General features: G+C 36.7%; 1 protein-coding gene across 3 annotated transcripts in view; it reads left to right on the forward strand.

The window, feature by feature from the left end:
* NDFIP2 (Nedd4 family interacting protein 2) overlaps positions 1–21,741 on the forward strand; it is a 47,185-nt gene that overhangs the window by 22,390 nt on the left and 3,054 nt on the right. For 2 of the 3 annotated variants that reach the window (XM_069878320.1, XM_069878312.1), the window contains exons 4-8: positions 2,097–2,156; positions 5,334–5,421; positions 14,239–14,363; positions 17,346–17,412; positions 21,017–21,122. In XM_069878320.1, coding sequence (XP_069734421.1) covers positions 2,097–2,156; positions 5,334–5,421; positions 14,239–14,363; positions 17,346–17,412; positions 21,017–21,120 — 444 coding nt within the window. In that variant the 3' untranslated portion in view covers positions 21,121–21,122. The remainder of the gene's footprint in view (positions 1–2,096; positions 2,157–5,333; positions 5,422–14,238; positions 14,364–17,345; positions 17,413–21,016; positions 21,123–21,741) is intronic. The other variant, XM_069878329.1, reaches the window with a different exon arrangement.

Below are 21,741 nucleotides of genomic sequence, written 5' to 3' on the forward strand. Positions count from 1 at the left end.
AGCATTCTCATTCTGTACCAAAATAGGATTGCAGGACTGAAAGTATACATACCTCATGACTGTTCCTGACTGCTGTTTGTGAAAACACTGGAACTGAGTAATAGGATGGTGTGCCCTGAAGTAGTTTTATTATCCTTGACCTTCAGTTAGAAGGGAAGGGGAAAGCCACTTGATTCAACTTCAGAGGCATCAATGAAGAAGGGCAGCTCTGAGCCTCTGGAGCTTACATGTCATAGGAAAAGAAGTCTGACTATCATTGAGCAAGAAGGTAACTGATGCAGAGTGAACACAAATATGAATCAGAGAGGGTTGGCCTAAATCAAAATGAAAAGAGGCAAGGGTGAATGGAGAGCAGTGGTATGGAGCAAGTACTGAGAGATTTATGAGGGAGGAGGATAAACTGTGATTTGTGGAGAAAGGAACATAAGTAGGGACAAAATGCAGTACTGGGAAAGGAGCTGAAGCTACTGTGTGAGGAGTAGGTAGCGAGAAGGAATCTGGAGCTAAGAGGTAGGAGATTAGGATGCAGTGACAAAATGAGAAATTTTTACATAATCTGCTTTTCCAAAACATGCAATAGAACTTGATGTTCAAGAACTAAGTGCTGGCATCACAAGAATTTCGGTTACTTAGGAAAAAATCAGTAGGAACACACCGTTATTCCCCCAAAGCAAAGATGGCCTAAAACATTGTAGATGTACATGAGTACTAAGTTAGTATCAGAAGTGTACTCAGTGTACCCAAGAGCCACAGTCTTGCTGACTGCTAAAATCTGAAGTTTGATAGAATTTCTGCTCAGTTTTGCTTTTTTTTGTTATTTTTTTTTTTTAAGCGCACGCATGCATACACCCAAGCTGTAGTAAAGAAATAGTATTAAGTTTGCAAGGTTGAGTCTTGGGAAAAAAGTAGAAAATGCTGAAGTTGAATTCCAGTTTTGTAGATGATTTTAAAATAATGTGCCAGTGCAGTTTTAATTAACACCATTTTAATTAACTTACCATGTGATACTGCCACAAAATCCATGCCTTATTTAATAATTCTAATAGACTTACACTGGGATGGACTAAAACTGTGTAATAACAGTCTTAATCTGGCAGATGACTGGAATAAGAAGAAGGATTATGGTTAGAGTGGTGTTTTTTTATCTTGATGGGAAGGATTTTTATCCTTTGCTCTGAATAGCAGTGGAAGAACAGATAAATTGTTTAAACTTTGCTCTACTGGTATGTAGTTAATTGGGGTTTTTTTTTTCACTTCTGCTGTCTTGGAGATCACAGGCAGTGACAGCTGCCAATGTGTATATTACACACTTTGCAAAACATGCACAAATGATCTAAGATGCATGTTTTTTCATTTTTTTTTATTTTCAGCTTTATAAATTGAGTGCTTTTATGAATGTAAACTCTCCTGTGATCCATGCCTCTAGTTTCTTCTTGTAAATTGATGTTATATTGCCTATTCACTGCAATAGTGTGAACAACTGGAAAAGGTTAAATGTCCTTCTGTTACCTTGAGTGATACATGAACCTGATAGTTGTTCTTTAGCATCATCCAAAGTGTACAGTAAAGACTACAAATGTACTCATTGAGCAGAAGAGAGGAAAATGGTACCAAAAGGCAGCACATTTGCAGAACAACTTTCATCCTTTTTTTCCCTGAATGAGGTGTCAATCTTATATGATTACATAAATGTCTTTTTTAAAAGACTTCATCATAGGCCTTGCATCCACAGTTTGTACAAACGATGTAAACCTAAAATTTACTTAAACTTTCAGTCCTTGTTTTTGTAGTCCTTCGTGTAGTTTGTTTTAAAAACGCATTGTGCATAAACATTTATTTCTTTCAAAGGGTCCTAGATAGCTCAATGCATCAAAAAAATTGTAGTGGTCCTGTGTCATCAGTAGCGATAAGCATTAGTTATCCTGTCTTTTGACATTTTCCTTTTCAAATTCTTAAGGTCAGTTTTGAAAGGTTAATTTAAATGGGGAAAAATATTGTTAACAATTAAATGACTTGTTTGTGTATTGCAATGAATGGCTTTACTTAATGCTTTTCAGTTGCATTTGTCTTATGTTTTTCTGTTTTTACACGCTTAGCACACCCAGTTTAGGGAATCTAGGAGTCTGTTTGATGAAATATTCCTCAGTCGTCCAGAGGTATGGTATAGTTCTCTCTAGTTTAGACTTTAACTGTGCATTTGTTTGCCTGCAGGAAAATTCTTTTGGCGTTCATTGTGCCTTTTTTCCCCTACCATAAACTTCTCCATATTCTTTTGTATACTGAAGGTATAATTTATGTGGTTTATTAAGTAATTTGACCCTTTCCTCAGAAGTTTTTATCTGTAAATCCACTGCATTGAGAAGTGTTACATCAGTTTAGTTTTCCGAGGAGTTCCTGAACACTCAGGTTCTTTACTTGATTAAAGGTGGTTTTCTTGCTATACACCATGATAGAGTTCAGTTTGAAAGAAGTTACAAATCACTTGGGGGAAAACAGTCCTTTTTATAGAACGCTACAGAAAGCACTGAAATTTCAAAAGTCTTAATAGTTGTTTGACTTTATTAGATGCTGTGTGCCATTTGATGTTCTTTTGCTTAGAGAAATTGCGCTTTGACATACCATTTTTAGTATGATAATATATTTTGCTGTTAGCTGTTTCTCTGATCATAAGAGCAATTTTGTGTTTATACAGTTCTTGTCATGTTTAGCAAACAAGAAATGTTGCCCATGATCCTTAGCTAAATTTGTTGAAAATCAGTATAAGATACTGGAACAGTATGATATATTTTATGGATTTGTGTGTTGTTATATGACATTCTTCTCACGAAGAAGAACAAAATAATTATTCGTATTGATACAAATGTTACTATCTAATAGAAGTATTCCTGTGAAATTATGTTTAGTTCTAAGTATCAGCAGAGGGGGCCGTCGTTCCAGATTGTCCTTTTAATTCCCCAGTGAACAGTGGTAAGCAGTTACAGTTTGAAGAAAGACTGAGGCAGTTGACACCAACCAACTAGATCAAATGAGAGCACTGTGAAAGACAGTCAGTATTAGTGGGGCTTGAGCTGTGCCAGTTAGTGTCTTCCATCAGCAGGACTGACCGTAGAGCCACATAATTTTAAGTGATGTTGATGTAGGCTGAATGTGATTTAGGTACAGGAAACTAGTAGTTTCTTAAACATTTTGATTATTTTCAAATGGTAATTTTTGGAGTCGGTGAATAGAACTTGGTTTAGTGTAATTGCCTTTTGACGTGGAATGTGATATATTACAAGTTGTTCATATTTAGTACAACAGTACCTACTTGCAAATGTCTGCCCTCATGTTCCTGGGTTATATATTGACCTATTTCTCTCATATGTGTAAGCTTTAGAGAAGTCAGTTCTTCTGTGAACAGGCCTGTTGTTGAGCAAAATTTTCTTTTTCTTTTCCTGAAGCAATATTTGACATAAAGCATCATACTGGTTTGGAAGTGCCAGTATGAAATGCAGTACTTAGCAAGCAGTTAAAAAAAAAAAAAGCAAAAATTGTTTTGCATGGGGTTTTATAGACCTTCTGAAATTAAAATTGAAAATATTTTTTGTTGTCATGGCTTGAAAAAGGAACTCTTGTGGCACGCTTTTCAGAAATAAGTATATTCAAATGTTAAATACATTTTCAGCCCCCTCTTTCTCTTCCCCCAATCAGTCTTGTTTCTGCAGCAAAGTTGAGCTAAATAAACTAATGCTTTCCTAGTCATTTTGAATGACCATTTAGAGACATCTGAAATTACGTAGAGTTGATTTACAGCCCCTTAAGATTCTTACTCAGCTAGCTTTTTGTTTTCCTGAGTATTGTCCATGTGAACAGCAGTGTTTTTAAAGTGATTTATCTGACAGAGAGTCCTGGTTAATTAATCTGAAATGAAATAATGCAGCTGGAATTTCATGGCTGTGTTATGAGGAGTAGTGCTGACTGCTCTGAGTTGGTACAGTTCGTTCTAGCACATTTTTAACCATAATCACTATACCCTAGTAACAACTGTTGGCTGTTGACAAAGGTGAATGTGTCAATCACATGACAGAGCTTTAGATGACCGTGATTGTTTGATGCCCTTTTAGTTATGAACTTAATATACAAAATAACATGCGATACAGCCACTGATTAGTATGTTAAAATCAGGAGTATATTATTTCAATACTGTATGCAGTGAGTGAAATGGCTAAGTAGCTCTCACTTGAACTAATCTCCCCCGATTTCATTTTTTATACATAATTTCTTATCTCAATTCTAATACATTATGATAAATTGTAGAAAAAATAGCAAAAGAATGTTGCTTGTGCTTATGACCAGACTGTTATTTAATTTGTATCATCCTGTATTGTTTTGATGTTATTCATTTAAGTATAAAAGTGGTGTGTTTAACTGGTTTTACAGTATTCATCAGGCTCACCGTCATAAGTGAGTCATCATGAAAACCTTAGTGTTTCCCAGTCTACAGTTAAAGCAAGGTTTTACTTATACACAGAACTACATACATAATATCTACCAAGTTCTGTTGAAAATTAAGTACGGAGAAACTAAACAACCTCATACTTTCAGGATTTTGACATCTGATATTTTAACTGGATGTCAATTTTTTATAATTTTTAGCGATTTCTCTCCATGAGAGAAAACTTTGAATCGTTCTAACTGACATCTGGGTTTACAATTTGACCTGAAGTACTGCCGCTTGAGTTTAGAAGACCTTTAAACACTTCTAATGCGTTCGCGCCCTCTGGTGGGCAGCGAAAACTCAAGTGGTTTGCTTGCTTTACGCGTGTTTTTCTGGGAGTTATAGGGCAGTCAGAAGGGTTATTGCAATGCTGTTACGTCATCAGTTCATTTTAAGATGCTAACCTTATTCCAAAAGTTTATTCTGTATTTTAGAAAACATTGAAAAACTGCTCTAGCTGGAGAAAAATAGAATGTACTATGTAATGTTTTTTCCAAAAAGTATTTAGCTTGGCTGCATACCAAGATACTTGCAGTAGAAAATGAAGTTTCTGTTGGTTTTGATTGTCAAAGTACTCATCTGAAATAATTTCGAGCTTCATTTAAGATGAATAGACAGAAATGTTTCAGTTAAATTTGGGCTCTTTCAATATAAGCAACAGATAAGACTTACTTTATAGATATGAATTATTTTTCTTTTAAACTTTATTTTTAAACTTTTAAACTTCCTTGATGTGGATGTGTTAAAGAAATGTAAATTTTCTTCTGGCTTTAGAAACATAATGAATACTTTAATCCTACAGACAGTTATTCAAAAATAAACTTTTCACTAAATTATCACTAACCTGTAAATCCAGGAAGAAGAGTATCCACCACGCGATGATTTCAGTGATGCAGATCAGCTTAGAGTGGGCAATGATGGCATCTTCATGTTGGCATTTTTCAGTAAGTTATCTTGTATCTCACACCTACTGAGGTATCTCTTAATTCTACCTTTTTTTTTCTTATGGAATATAAAAGATAGCTGTGATAAACTGCATTAATGTACTGTAATGAATGAATTTTTTTACCTGTATGCAGATATACACATTTCCTGTTCCAGATGTAGGAAATAGTTTGCAAGTTTTTTCTGTGGCATCTGTCACAGATAAGAGGACAAAGCAAAATCACAGTAAGTGCTTTGAGGCATAGCAAGGCTGCATTGTTAACTGTAAATTGGGAAATTCTAGGTGGACTACCAACTTGAATTCAAGGCTGGAACACAGAAGCCTGGCAATTGATTTTTAAGCAGAAAAAAACAGAGAGAGTTGATGTGCCATATAAAAGTTGCTGATGTTAGTGTAGTGAATTAAATAGCTGTGGGTGGATTTTTGGAACAAATCCAACTGTGCTCATTTGCAGCTTGACCTAACAATTAGCATATAAAACTGTGCTGTGTTCAGGTAATGTCTGATTGCAAGCAGTGCTACTGTAGCACTTCTTCAGGTACTGTATGTGTGTGCGCTGTGCATGTCTTGTAACTTATGTACTGCATTGAGAAAAGTTAATTTATCTACTGTAATTTACTTCCAGAAAAAAACTGCATCTGTTTTGCCAATTGCATATTTCTTTCTAATTTCTGAGGATATTTTCCCTTTCTGAAATAAATATGTTTGGCAGCCTGGATGGAAGCTTGGTGTTGGGGATGCAGCTGTTCTTTGTAGCATTCATCAAGATGAAAGCTGATTCATTATACACTGAAGTCTCCTTTGTATTTCAACCTAGATCTCATCTTAGCTGTCCTTTCTTTAATGTCTTTCACAGTCTCTTTAACTATTACAGATGCAGGTTACAGAATTTTCACAGAAGTTTTTTTCATGCTGACATCTGATGTGGTAGGACAATGTAGTGTTTGCATCTTGGGATAAAAATCTGTGTCTACATCCCGTGGCATATTTAGAAATACATATATAGATAGGGTAGCAAATTGAGTTTTGTAATCTGTCCTCTTTGTGTAGCTGGACCATAGAAATGGTATATATTCTTGTGGCCAAGAGGAGGTATAGCTTCATTTTTCTTTTTCTCTCTTTTTTTTTTTCCCTTCCATGTTCACTGTGTGCTACAATGTTTTGTTTAGCCTATTTATATTCTGTATTGTGTGTATTTGTTCTTGCATTTAAATCCTGATTCAGGCCTTCATTAGCACTACACTTGGAAGTCAGTTGCATTGTTGGATCTAATGTGTTTTAAGTCCTTAAAATGACAGCTGAAAATAGACTTTTATGAGCTTGCAGACAGGAGAACAGCAGCAGTAAAAGTCCTGCTGTACAGAAGCTGAGAAAAGGCTCCAGAGAGGGTCCAGTGACACTCACACGCAGTTGGCCAAAACTGCATGCGCAGAACCTTGCGCGCATCTTCAAGAATGCAGATGTTTACTTGGATAAATTGGCAACTTTCTCTTCAAATAGCTGTTCAGCTGAGACTGACTGCACAGCACATCGCTTTCACACATTTGATGAAAATACTCTGTGCGTCACAATTTTTCTTGGTTATTCTGAGACTGTTTCTTCAGCTTTCTTCACCTGTGAATGAAATGCATAAAATTAGTGCTTACTCATTGCAAGATATTTATGTAAGTGTGTGCTTAATTGAGATCTGTGTTGGCTGTTATGGACACCAGTTACATATGGAAATCGGTGAAATTTGCTTGCTGTTTGTGTTCATAGTATGAGGAGTTCACAAAAACTCATAGCATCTGTAGACCTGCAATATTATTTTTCAGTAGTTTTTCTTAGGGAAATTGGAGATATGAAAGAAAAATGAGCTTAACTTTATTAAGTGTAGATCATAAATAGTGGGTGGTGTATTCCTGTCCCTCCAATAGGGAGGTAAAAGTTTCTGTAGGAATTAAAAGTAAATTAATTAAAAATTAAAGTAGGAATTAAAATTAAATTCACAGTATGGCTATATTTGGGATTGTTTTAGGGGGTGATATTTTTAAATGCTGCAAGTAGAGGTGGCGGATCACAGCCTGGAATAAGTTCCCTCACTTTGTTAAAATGCAGAACAGTGTCAGAAGCTGCACTCCAGTGGGAGGAGCATGGAAAGGCTGGCTTGTTCCAGATACTTTCTCCCACCTACTCCCATGATTGTTAGGTACAGTGTTGGTGGAAAAATCTTGGGGAGGAAGGGGTGGGCTGCCTTTGTTTTAAATACAAAACAGTGAAGTTGGCTTACTTTTTTCTTTTCCTTGTTTTTTTTATTCAACTGAAGTATAACAAAGCAAGCTTAACTTCATATTGCAATCAAATCACCATTAATGGCTACTACCATCTTGTGGTAGCTGCCCAGGTTGCATTAAATTGCTGTCTTGTGGCCATCTAGTGGTCAGATTGTTTTCAGAGCTTGGTATATGCAAGCTACAAATCTATTTCCTGAGTTAAGTTGTGAAGAGCTGTTCTGTTTAGCATAAATAGCCTGAAACAATGTACTCTAAAGAATAAAAGTAATTTGTATGGAAAAATTGCTTTTTTGCTTTCAAACTGGATTGAGAAGCTTACAGGAAAAAAATTGGAAAACAACCTCTTTTGTTTCTAATGTGTTAAAATCATATACATTAAGAAATCGGTGTTTCTCTTGTAATTTGCAGTTATGTTATCTGGGCAATGTAAACATGGTGTACAACTCACACCAATTAAATCTGATGATGTGGAGAAATATCAGTGTATGTATTGTCCCAGATGTTATATTGGAACAGATGATAACAAAGCTATTGAATGCTTCAGGCAGTCAATAACTGCACACAAGCTAGGATGTATACTGAGGGGGGTTCAAGCTGGCATAGACTGGAAGACAGAGTTGTAGTACAAGCTCAGGGTGAGCACAGACTTTCATTTTATGCTTCCTGAGCAGAGGGACCAAAGCGTGATGTAAATTTCTGATGGGAGGATGCCTATGTGAGTTTAGGAAACCTGACTTCTGTATGTCCACATCACAAATGTCACACAGGTTTCCCTTAGTCATGCAGGAGAAGTTGAGGGGAAGTAATTTGACTGAAATTGCTAATGTTGGGAGGAGAGAATGGAACTGATTGGGGAGTGCTTGTTTCCTTACGATTATCAGAGGAGCCTGGCTGACCTTCATGCACAGTCACCTAACTCCTTTCTTCATGTAGAAATTATTTGACTTTTGTGATTTCTCCATACATGTTGAATGTAATACAGAATAATTGGGACGAGGACTCTTCCAGTTGGACATTAAGGAAAATCTGCTAACAAGGGTAGTGAAGCAGTAGAACTAAATTGCCTGGGGAAGCTTTTGAGCATTCATCATTGAGCTGAAAAGTAAGAATTTGTCTGTTGAAGTTGATGGCAAATGCTTCCAGTGATCATCATCAGGCTTTTAAGTGAGCCTTTCAGGAAGGAGCAAACGTGTCCCGGAAATGTTCATAAACGGAATAAATTCTGTGCAGGAGTGGGAATAATAATTTCTAGTGGTGCATGAAGAACTGGAAAGTATTATTTATTGCAGTATGCTTAGTAAACCTGGGCCAGGTATGAAATGTTAAGCTCTGTAGTGTTTACTGTGTATTGAAGTAAGTCATTGGACAAACAGATCAAGGAATAAAGGATGTAACTGAGCATAATTGCTTTCTGTATACATAGTTACCACCATAATCTCACACAGGCTTGAACCATGGTTAAATCCTGGAACCAACATAGGTCTTCAGACCAGTTTTCCTGGCTTCTTTTTATGATAGTGAATATAAACTTAAGAAAAATTATTAATGTGTAGCTATGGAAAGGTAAGTAAAGAAGATCAGGAAATGAAGTGCAAGAACAAGTGAGGAAAAAGTAGATTATTTCTAGTATGCTTGTCGTTATTGTTGCATTTTCTGATGTATTGCAATATGTACAACACAAAACCTTTGCATGAGGTTGCTTGACAACTTGAAAAACTGTTTTCTTTATTTAATGCAAATTGTGGGGATAGAATCTAAGGATGTGTCAATATTGCTTTGCAACTTGATGAGCACTGACAAAAAGCAAGCGTGGATTAATAAATTATTAATGATGAAGTACAGCTTCATGCATCATCTTTGTCTTGCCCCTGTATTTGCTGGAGAATGAAGAATGACAGTATATACAAGCTTGTTTGTCAAAACTAAGTTGAATTATTTTACTCCAGCTTCTTTGGAATTGCTGACAGATAAAAAGACTTTGATTTGTTACTATGATTTTTGATATGAAAAATTCCATGCTGACTGCTGCCCCACAGAAGAGGGCCTTGGGCATGGAAATAGCTGATGGATAGTCTTATTTTGTGTGTTGGATTCTAAGACTTTTATAACATTTAGAACATGGCATGCTTTGTATTTCAGCTGCAGTTATCTTATTGCAAACCATAAAGAGAAATAAAGGCACAACATAATTGTTGTAAGCACTGCATTGGATATCAAGAAGACTTTTTATTAAAAAACCAAAAGTATTATCTAGTCCAACCCTTCCCCTCCCAAAAAGTAACTTATTACCTGTTTTCTGTTATGTGTTGTTATCATGACGAAATAACTCTAGTGATTCTATGCTTTTTATGTGAATTACGTTAATATAGCTGTACTTTCTCCTCTTATTGTTGCTTCAGGAATGTATAAACCCCCAAAGTCTTGCTTTTATCAGTCCCACTTGTCTGTATGGTGTTACGGTAGCAAAGAAAGAGACTGAAATGCCGTGATGCCAGCGCAGTCATTGTGAATTTCATCTAAATGTCTGAAATTCTATCAAAAGAGGACAATAATTGAAAGTTGGGCTCAAGTATGAATCTAGATGTTAGTGATATCTGGCATAGGAAACAGTTCTTCCTGCAGAGTGATAAGTCTCGCAGCGAGAGCCTAGAAAATGAAGGCAGAACGTGACTGCCTGAAGAGAACGGGTAGACAGTAGTTAAGAATGCTTTTTTAGTTAAAACCATGGTGTGATTGTAGCAGCTTGTTAGACTTTCGATCTCATTTTCAGGAATGGCTTTCTTCTTTATGGTAGCATGTCAGACCAGGAACGCTGTCTGTATGACAGTATCATGGGAAGCTGAAGCGGTACGAAGGATGAGATCAACTCTTTAACTGCACTGAGCAGTGTGATTTACATTTCACAAAGTGAGTGGTTGCAGTCAAATAGTGGAGGATTGTGTTTTTTGCAGCAAGAAGCTCACTCAAGGGAGGGATCTGAGGATTCTGGTTGATGGCAAGTGGAACATGAGCCAACAATGTGCCCTGGTAGCCAAAAGCCAAAGTCCTGGGGTGCATCAATCTCTCTTTATAGAAAGAGAAGTAGATACTTAGAGAAAAAATAGTAGATGCTTCCTTTTACTAGCCTCTTCCCTCACCATTGAAACCTTCCTTCTCTGCTTGGTGGAGAAGGTTGTGCTGTGGCTTCTCTGTGGCAATATAGGGATGAAAGTTTTGGACAACTCTTGTTGCAGTAATTAGATGAAGCAGGAATTACACAGAAAATAGTGTTAGTAGCTCTTTGGCAGATGCAGCGTAGGCTGCAAGGCTTGGGTAACTTGCATGACTGGCAGAGGATATATATGGAAATCATTGTGGAAAAAGATACAGGTAGGTAGATGAGGCTGATCTTGATGTGGAAAAAAACAATTGGATGATAGATAAAAATCTCATTTTTTGCAGTCTACTTAGAGATTTTTCTTCTCTATATAGTCCAGTTTTATTTGCGTATGTGAACTTAAATAGCTCACAACTTTTGTATAGCTTATGCCTTTTTTTTTCCTACTCAGATTGCTTATGTAACTTGATGGAACAGCACACTGGTTAAAGGGGGCAAAAGCTGTTGTGAACAACGTCAGAACATGCTGGTGATGTTCTTGCTTTCAGGAGCTGGGCAAACAGCTTAGTGTTAAATATCCACCTCATACTCATCCAGCTACTGGATTCTATATTGAATATTCCTTCAGGTCAAGTTGGAAGGAGGGTAGAATTGTCACTATTCAATTTTGATTATAAGAACTACTTTATTTCCCTTTCCTATATTTAAGATTGGGAAATACCTAATTTTTATCATGTGTGTACAAATTAGATCAAGTATTGTAAAAATCGTTATTTTTTAATATGTACCTATTAAATTCTTTTTTAAAACATAAGCATTAAAATTCCTCTAGTCTGTATAGTCCATTGGAGATATTTTTCTCTTCTGTACTTGTTAATATACCTGTCTTTGGAGCTTGAGTAACAGGAAGAAAGGGAGAGTGCAGCAAGCTGTTAACACTGAGACAGGAACAGAGACGCATTGAAGAACTAACTTCTGAAGTCTGTTGCTCCTAAGTATGGTGGATTTGGAAAGCTTGCTTAAAACGGAGAAATCCCGTTTTCAAAGCAGTATATCCAAGCTTTCTCAAATGTAAATGATTTTCTTGTGTTCTGGAAAGATGGATAAATGTTGGAGTCACAATGTCTTATGACACTTTAATTTTCCTTTGTTGTTCTGTAGCTCTTACATAATAGAGGCTGTTCAGAGGGATCTAGGCAAATTAGAGAGCTGGGCAATCACCAGCTGTGTAAAGTTTAACAAGGGCAAGTGCCGGATTTTGCACCTGGGACATGGCAACCCTGGATATACATGCAGACAGAGGAGCAAGGTGCTGGAAAGCAGCCTTAAGGAAAGGGATGTGGGGCTTCTTGTTGATGGCAAGTGGAACATGAGCCAACAGTGTGCCCTGGTAGCCAAGAGGGCCAACTGTATCCTGTGGTGCATCAAGCCTGGCATTGCCAGCTGGTGGAGGGAGGTGATTGTCCTCCTCTACTCTGCGCTGGTGCGGCCCCACTTTGAGTATTGTGTGCAGTTCTGGGCATCACAGGATAAAAGAGATATAAAGCTACTGGAGAGTGCTCCGAGGAGGGCCAAAAGTTGGTGAAGGGCTTAGAGGAAAAGCCATATCAGAACGGCTAAAATCACTTGGTCTGTTCAGCCTGGAGGAGACTGAGGGGAGATGTCATTGTAGTCTACAGTTTCCTCACAAGGGGAGGTGGAGGAGCAGGTGCTGGTCTCTTTTCTCTGGTGACCAAGGTTAGGACCCAAGGGAGTGACAGGAAGATGTGCCAGGGGAGTGTTAGGTTGAATATTGGGAAAAGGCTCTTTACCCAGAGCGTGATGGAGCACTGGAAAAGGTTCCCCAGGGAAGTAGTCATGGGACAAAGCCTGATGTTACTCAGGAAGCATTTGGGCAATGTCCTTGGACACATGGTGTGAATGTTGGGGTTGTCCTGTGCAGGGACAGGAGTTGGACCCAATGGTCCTTGTGGGTTCCTTCCGACTCGGGACATTCTGTGATTCTCTCTCCTCCTCCTTTGCTTTTCTGCATGTACCAGTTTAGATCAGTAGCTCTTGAAAGTTGTTGTTTTGGTTGGTTTTGTTTTTAAGATTAGTGTTTAGTGTAAAAGTAAACTTTCTCATTGCCACCATCTGTTACCTATGGCTCAGTCTGAAGCAAGATGTTTTTTCACTTGTACAAAATGACTATGTGATATAAAGTCTTCCAAAATTTCTCTTGGAACTTCAATTTCTTTACAGTTTGTGGAATCCCACTGCAGTTTTACAGGCTGATTTTATGTTTGTGGGCAAATCATTGTGCCTTTTGTAGGAGTTGTAACAAGGTTTTTAGTTACAAAAAAGTGGTGGTTTATTGTAGATAATCATCTCAAACTGGCTTTTATTTAAGAAAACTGTTGAGCAATTTTCTGTTGCTAATATTGTGCTGTAAGTGTTCAAACTTCCATTGAAAAGACAGACTTTCTTTTTTTTTTTAGTGATTTAATGTCTGATTTTTGTGTGCTTTGTTTTTTTTTTCCATAAGTTTGGGGGTTTAATATGCGAAGGATTTGTGTGTAGGTGTTTTGTTGCCCTCTGCTCCCCTTCCATTCCTGCTTCTGTCTTCACTGGTTTGTGTTTGGTGGTTTTCTTTTCAGTTGCCCTCGCTCCCAAAGTTGAGCCATCACTTAATTGAGAATTCCCCACGTTGTGGCCTAACGCACACAGACTGAAGCAAATACAGATGATGATATTGATTGCCAAATACATACGCAGATACAACTCTGCTAGGAGTTGTAGAAAAGTGTTAATTGAAGTGACAGTGGTCGTTATGCTCAGTGTCCTTTTTGTTTCTTGATTTCTTAAGCTTCTGTGTGAAACTTTCAAGGCTTCTTATATGTTATGCTTGAATATAGATCTAAAAAAGAAGACAATAAAAAAATGAAACATCAGCCTCTCTGCTTATCTTCATTTCTATACTATGTTTATAGAGCAAGAGCAGATACTTTTATTCTGTTTGATCCGAAATGGATAAAGCTGAATATGCGGCCTTGATACATACACATATGTGTGCATATAACTGATTTTGGTTATAGAAGCATAGCAAGTTTTTTCTTAATTTGTTTTAATCCAAGTCTTGTGTGTTATAGTCTTTTGTTTGCATTTACCCTTCACATCTAGTGTCATCTGGTTAGGTTTCTGTAGCAATGTAATACGTTCTTTTATGTTGGAATTTTCTCTTGTTTAAAGTAGTAGTTTCCAGCCTGTTTACCATTTGCTTTGTTATTAAGTGACTATGTCATGGGGAATGTCTGGGTTCAAAGTCAATCTCTGAAAGCCTGAATTGCTGGAAGGGAATTACTGACTGTGTAAGCACGCCCTCATTAGTTTAAAAGTGAAATTAATTTTAAGTTTGTTTGCTTAGCTATACAGATTAACAGGAACTACTGTTTCTTGTATTTTATAGTGGCGTTTATTTTCAACTGGATTGGATTTTGTTTATCCTTCTGTATAACAAATACCATAGCTGGAAGGTATGGTGCAATCTGTGGATTTGGTCTCTCCCTGATCAAATGGATTCTCATTGTACGGGTATGTTTCTCGATTCACACTGTACAGACTGTTTGTTGAACCAAACTGTAACAATTTATTCAAGGATGTATTATAATGGCATAAAAAATCACTATATTAAATTCCAGTACTTAACAGAGTGCCTAGAATTTTCACTAACTTCTTCTTTAGTAGAGAATTTACTTGCTATATATATATTTATAGGTGCTGTAAATTATGATGGTGCTTAATCTATTTTTGTCTGACATAGCATTTAATGTTCAACTTTCCTCTAAAATAAATGCAGAATGACTCATTCTTTGCGCAAATATTTAAAAGCATAGAGGAAAAGTGGAGGAAGTACCTAAAATGTCACTGGTATTATACTGTCCTATATGAAATATTTATAAATAGTTCAGCCCTTTGGGGCGGGGGGAGATAAGAAAATAATTTCTTCCTTGTATCTGATTATTTTATTCCTTGTAAGATACACACTGAATCAAGTATAAAATGAATATGAAGGTAGTCACATTTTTACCATTTTAGGTGCTTAATTTCTTGCTGTTTTCAGAAAGATATGTTAGCCAAATGGAAGTTGCTTAACTAAGTATGCTAGATGAAATGTAATCATCGTTTCTGAACTTGAATTCTACATGTGTGAGAGGTACAACATTTAAAAGCTCATCCTGTCTAACGAAGAAAGAGATCTTGGATAACTTAGTTACTTTTCATGCCCTGACAACTTTGAATTTTTTTTTCCTATGTGTGTGCTAGTACCTTAACTTGATTTGCTATTAGCACAGTAGTACCAGGACTGCAGAGAGAAGAAATTGCATGGTCTTTCTTTATTTAGTTGGAATTCAGAGTTTGGGGTGGAATTAATCTCAAAGGGAGCGAGAAGATATGAATTTTTCAACTATGCATTCACTGGGGTTATTTTCAGCTTCCCTTAAGGCATGCTAAACAGAGCCAGAACTTGCTTGTTGTGTCAGTTTTATTATTCTTGTCTGCTTGAAAAATGTGCTCTTAACGAACACAAAAATTAATATGCTAAATGTCCATGAGAAATTAGTGTTCTGGACTATATTTAAATTCTTGTGAATAAGTTGTTACTAATTTTAAAATATTAGAGCTGACCAATTCCAAGACCTAAGGAGTGTGTGTGTGGGGGTCATAGTGAACATTGTTATCTTGCTGTGTTGTCTCCATTTCTAGAGACAATAGCAGAAAGCTCATAAGGTGTATGTTGACAGTTTTGTTTTAATGGTGAAACACAAGCATACGTGTGGCCATAAAATTGTTCTGTTCCTTTGTTTCAAGCTCCTCCAAAGTCTTATGCTGCCCCTTCTCATTCAGGGTCAGTAGCACAAAACGGTATAGTGTCTGAACAGTCCGAGTTCACGTGCTCTCTCTATCAGTTTTTACTGGGGGGGATTGTCCCCCAGTAAAACTGTACAGTTTTGCTCTTGGGGAAATTGTGCAGCCATGGCTGCTTCTGCGTACAGAACGTGTGAGAGTAATGCATATACGCCCATATTTGCGGATTTTAAAATCTTTCCAATTAAATGAAGTTGTACATTTAAAAAAAAGTGTGTTGGTATAAATGTTTAGAGAATTGAAAATACTGACTGTCAAGTGAGATGGGATTAATAATGTTGTCAGCTTCCTGGGAACTGAGTATTCATTTGGTATTTTAATGAAGTGTCAAAATATGAAATGCTTACTCTGCTGAATCATAGAAATGCTAGTATTTATATAGGGATAATCATAAGGACAAATTCTGTAGTTTGATTTAGCATTTCTGTTTCTTGATATTGTTTTTCTTGGATTGTCCATAGAAACAAATATAGTACAGCAGTAAACCTTTAAAGAATTCACATGATCTGGCTTTATACTGGAGAAAACATGTGGATCTTAGTGCAAAGTTACTTAAAGAAAAAAAGTCAACAGCTATATCTAGAGTTTTTTAAAAGTCTTAGATTTTTATCTAGTTGCAGATATGGCCTCATGTCTCCTTTTTTTAAAATGTAAACTGAACACCTGAATTTGTGACTTCTTGGTTGATTCTGCTGAAATGTCCTAGAAATTGTAAATGGCAAGCACTATGACTCAATGCAGTAAACACACTGAATGGTATCTGGATGGGAAGTGTATGAAAAGTGTGCAAAGCTACTAAATAGCTGATCTTATTCCTTCTGGCAACTTTTCACACATCTCCCGATTCCTACTTCTTATGTGAGTTTTGGAGACATTTGATTAACCTTTTTATCAGTGAAGCATGCAGTCTGGAGTCTGGTAAAGGCACAGATACCTGTCTCCAATACCATCACACCCTGCCCTCCAGCTGCCTCCCACATCACAGGGAGGACAAAACTGTCTACCATGGTCTCTAACAGGAACAGTTGAAATGCCACTTCAAGGTTCATTTAGTTGCGTTCAGCTCACTGCTGGGAACTGAATGCTGGTTTGAAAATGAAAAGACTTTAATGAGTTGGGGGTCTTTATGGGGCTGGTATTCTTGGCAGCGATTAACAGTAGGGGGTATACAGAAGGTCAAAAGCTCTTCTTTTGAAGGGTCAGCAGAACATCCCTGTCTGATAAGATTAAACTAATGTGGCTTTTGGTGTTAATATCTAAAGCAGCAGGCTGCTGTAATGTGTTTGGGATGGCAGGCATTGGGGGGAGAAAAGGGAAATCAACAAGCAGTGATTCGTTATAACAGAAAATGTCGGATGATTCTGGCAAGTAATGCAAGAGGTTTTTAAATATATATATGCATTTTTTTTTTATATGTATATACACACATTTTAGAGATATTTTAAAATGACTTTGCCACAGACCAGCTGACACTGGGATTATTTGAATATTAAACTGCTGCACAAATACCAGTTTTTGCATTGTAGTTGAATACGTTACTTTTATTTAAATTTGCTTTTTCCTCTGTGCTTTCTGTGCTTGCATAGTGCGTTAAATGTGTCTTAGTCATCTATCTTACTGCAGCTAAGCATCATGTATGAATTTCAGTTTTCAGATTACTTTACTGGATACTTCAATGGACAGTACTGGCTTTGGTGGATATTTCTTGTACTTGGTAAGTGGCAATTGAAAACATTTTTGTTGTAGTGATTAAGTACTTAAAGATTAATCATGTCATTGTAAGTAAGAGTTCTGTAACGTCTTTAGCTGCTGATAGTTTTATGTCATGTTTTTATTTCTATAATATACATGAGATTATTCGTTACCATAGTGGTGTTACTGTGTAAACTGTGAACTATTCAAATAACCCTCAGCTCAACGAAAAAAAATTGTTCTGAGTATGTAATTAATTATGTACAGATCTGAGACTTGTAATTTGTGCTTTTTAAGCTGGTCCTACTGATCTGGGTATGCAGAACTGTGTAGTGAAACTTGGGCTTTACATAGAAAGCATATGGAAAAGTGAGTGAAACCTAGTACTTACAGGTATAAACCTGACTGTCAGGTATTAAAATTTAAGAAATGTGACTGTTCCGAGGTAGGTGGAGTCTTCTGTCTTGTACATAGGTCTCAAAATATCCTTTTCTAGTCCTTTGAAATGCATGTTGCATCAGTGGTTTCTCACTCGAACAAGAGAATGGCTTCATGCTTTCTGATCACAGTGCTCCCGTGATGTCAGCTTTCTCTTAAGAAGCCTCTCTGCCCACCTTCGAAGTCTTATACATATTGAATTCTGCTCTTGTGTTTGTTTTTAATTAGGATATACCAAACTCCGACCACTATACCTTTTTTTCCTGACTGTGGATTTTTTTATTTGAATATGGGATCTGGAATTATTTTCTTTTACAGAAGTGAATGCTACTATCCATTTTATTTTCTTGCTCTGGAAGTAAGGTAAACTGTTGCTGGTTCAGTAGGTGGCACTCTTCCCTTTAAGTCAATTGACTCAAATGTCTAACAGCAAATGTTAGAATGTAATAGTAAATACACTTTTTAAAGAACCCAGCACTGAGATCCTGTGGTTTACTGTTTATTTCACAAGAAATGACGGAAATCTTAAATGGTGTTACCTGAAACTTTGTTTATCTGCTTTTTTAGTAAAGTTTGAAGGCATTCATGAGACTTTGTAATACACGACGTGTTCTGCTGTTGTGCACTTCGTTCCTTAAGATTTACAGAAACAGCAAATGTTTAACCCATCACAGCATCAGTCACTCCCCTGGATGCTTTCTGTTTGATGTGATTGTATTTAAGTAGGAAGTGAAATGACTCTTTATAGGGACAAACATCTCCAGATAAATCTTGAATTAAAACAAACCCTTGTGGTGCCTGAGACTGAGGTTTGACACTTCCGTCAGTTGAATGAAAATAGCATGTCCTTCCCTAACATTTTCCCCCACTCTGTGGAAAAAACTGTACTTTTTTTTTACCAGTCTTTTGCAGTACTTGTTCAAAAGTTTGCTCACTTAGATTTGGGAAAGCTGTATTTTCAACCTTAGCTGTTTGAAGTTTAATTTTTTTTATTTCATTAACTCAAGAAGTTTGTAATATGACTTGGAATAATATGCACTGTGAGGCATGTGGTATGCATCCAGCAGTTAATCTTCCCTTGTCCCATGGATATTTCACATGAAATATGCCAACAGTGTTTTTAAACTGATAAAGTGGATAAACTGAGATTGCTAGAACACCATAGAAAGATTTAACCCAATAGAGCTACTTAGCAGGACATGGAAGAGTATTATCAAGTTACACTGCCAACCAGATCTGTATTTAATCATTTCCTGTTGGAGCATATGAAATAGCATGTACTGCATCTCTTACGAAGTGAATGAACCGAGTTGGATTCTTTCTTTTGTATAGTCCTTTGACATATTTAAGCCCGCTTATTGCCATCTTCTCTTCTCTTCTGGTGTTGACCTGTCTGTTTCTGCTCCCTTCCTTTCTTTAAGCGTCTTGAAAAATCTGCTCATGCTTCATGGAAAAGTGAAGTGGTTTACTTCCAAGGAGCTGTCTTGTACAGTGAACAAACTGAAGAGAGAGACAGTTGTGATTTTTAAATTTAAATGTTAGCCAATGTTTCTTTTCGAGGAACACAATGGAAAGAGTTTGGGTTTTTTCTTTCCGAAACGTAGAAATATGGGTTGAACTTGGCCTGGTTTTCCAACGTGTGTAATGCAGGAAGTATGCTTTCAGGCACCTTAAGAGCTGCCTGCCCACCTTTTGCTGTTTCAGCTGCTTTTCAGTAGAACATAAGACTCTCTTGTAATGTCTGGGTAGCAGCTTCTGTAGTAGAGTAGTTGATCCAGATCTTAGTGCTTTTTTCTCTGTGTGAAATTCACCTTAATCACAGAAACTTATCTGGCTTAGGTCAAAGTTCCAGTGGTTAGCAGAGCATTCTTTGTGTTTGGTCTTGTGTGTCTACTAATGTGGTTTTGGTTTTAAAAAAGCAAGAAGAAAGTCAGTAAAAATTTACAAGCAAAAAGCATTTAGAAAAGAAATGAGCATAGGGGAAGAAAAACAACAAAAAACAGTCTCAGCCTGGAGAGGAGGAAGAAAAAGTGCATCACATAGCAAAACATCAGTGTAACCATAGAGATGGCTTATTAGGCTGTAAGAGTATGAAAAGGGTGAAGTCCTTTGCTAAACTTTTTAAGTTGTGGTTTAGATTTTCATTTGAACCTTTCGAATCTTAATCTCTATACGTTTGTATACACGTAAGCATTTATCTTCAACGTGCCCATGTGTTAATTAAGTTAGCAGAATTGCTCTCTAGAGTAATGTTTCTATCCACTGGATGTGGAATTTGGATTTTAACTCCCTAGCTCTTTGGGCAGTTAGTTTTATCTCTGTTGGATTCTCCCTGATCCACCTGAAGAACTGATTAATTTTTTGCAGTTTACTCAGTGGAACAAAAATGGACTGAAGATCTGTGTCCACTGCATTTTTCTGGGTTTGCTTGTTCAGACCTACAGTGAATCTCTGAATTGGTAAAGTGATGTTGACATCATGTTAGTGATTTCCATTGTCACAGCTGTAACTGCTGTGTGAATATTCTGTATCGCGTGTTCCTCTTATCAGAGCTGAAATATTCTTCCAAATGCAGTTAAATTTAAATATTTAAAAATTACTTGAAATGTGGAGTCGACCAAAAAGCATAATCGAACACATGCTGAGTAATTTTCTTTAAATCGACTGTTGTTATTCTTTCTCTTGAACAGATACATTTTCCTACATTTTCAAGCTGTAATCTACTGTAATTTATTATTGGCTTGTTACTAGAGCAGTCTGTGCTGTCTGTCTTCCCTGCCTTCCGTTCTGACTTGCAGTACATTTATCTTATACATTTCTGAAGGTACATTTTCTGGTTTGGGTAGTCTTCTGACACACTACTAAGTTATTTTAAGAATTCTACTAGAAGAGAATGTGCAGTATGTATTTTTCCCCCTTCTTTTTAAGTTCTTTCATGCAGCTTTTTTAGCAAATGATACTTGAATACAGTATGAGTGTAAAATTGCTGAAAAACCTTCCATAGGGCTGTATCATAATTTCAAAAGACAAAAGCAGAAGACTTGCTTGTTGAATTTGTGGATGATATATAAAGATCTCGCTTTACTTTGTATAATCTGTATTTTTAAAAATTATTAAAATAATAATAATGTGGGATAGCATCTACTTAGGTTGATATACTTAATTTTGTGCATTTTCTACACTTTTAGGACTCTTGCTGTTCTTTCGAGGCTTTGTTAATTATCTTAAAGTCAGAAATATGTCTGAAAGCATGGCAGCTGCTCACAGAACAAGATTTTTTTTCCTGTACTGAAGGTAAGCAAATTGTCCTGAAGGTAATTAAAAAAAGATTCTCCCAGGAAAACCAAGAAGAATGAAATATTTATTTTAAAAATACATAATCAAACTTCTGTCACAGAACAGAAGTTGCAGGTTTTTTTAACAGCTGTCATGAATATTGTATATATTTCACACGGGCTTGGCAATATCTGGAGTCTCTTGAAGTTATGAAATTTGAAAGTAAATAATGCATCCTTGTTGCCTCCAGTCCTGCCTGGAGCTAGTGTTCAGTAACAAAAATGAAGAGGAACCTGTTGCTTTTCCTAAGCAAGAAACAGTATCTGCTGCTTGTCTGGATACTGTCCTTTGTGTTGGAAAACTGGCTTTAGTAGTCAACCTGCTGTCAGCAAGTTAGGAAGCACTAATCTGCTTGCATATAAAATCTGATTGACGTGGGTCTGAACATGCAAACAATAGATGAGTATTGTCTCTCTTTACATGACTGGATTAAGACAGTCGTGTACAAGTATGATTATTGTGTATGCAACAATATGCTCTACATATCCTTCAGGTAGCTGACTAATCAGCCTGGCACTTATCCACTCTATTTTTTTTTTATGCTTTTTCTCTGTTGGGTGGATCTATTAGACTTCAC

Source organism: Phaenicophaeus curvirostris, chromosome 1 (genome assembly GCF_032191515.1).
Source record: "Phaenicophaeus curvirostris isolate KB17595 chromosome 1, BPBGC_Pcur_1.0, whole genome shotgun sequence".
Taxonomy (NCBI): Eukaryota; Metazoa; Chordata; class Aves; order Cuculiformes; family Cuculidae; genus Phaenicophaeus; species Phaenicophaeus curvirostris.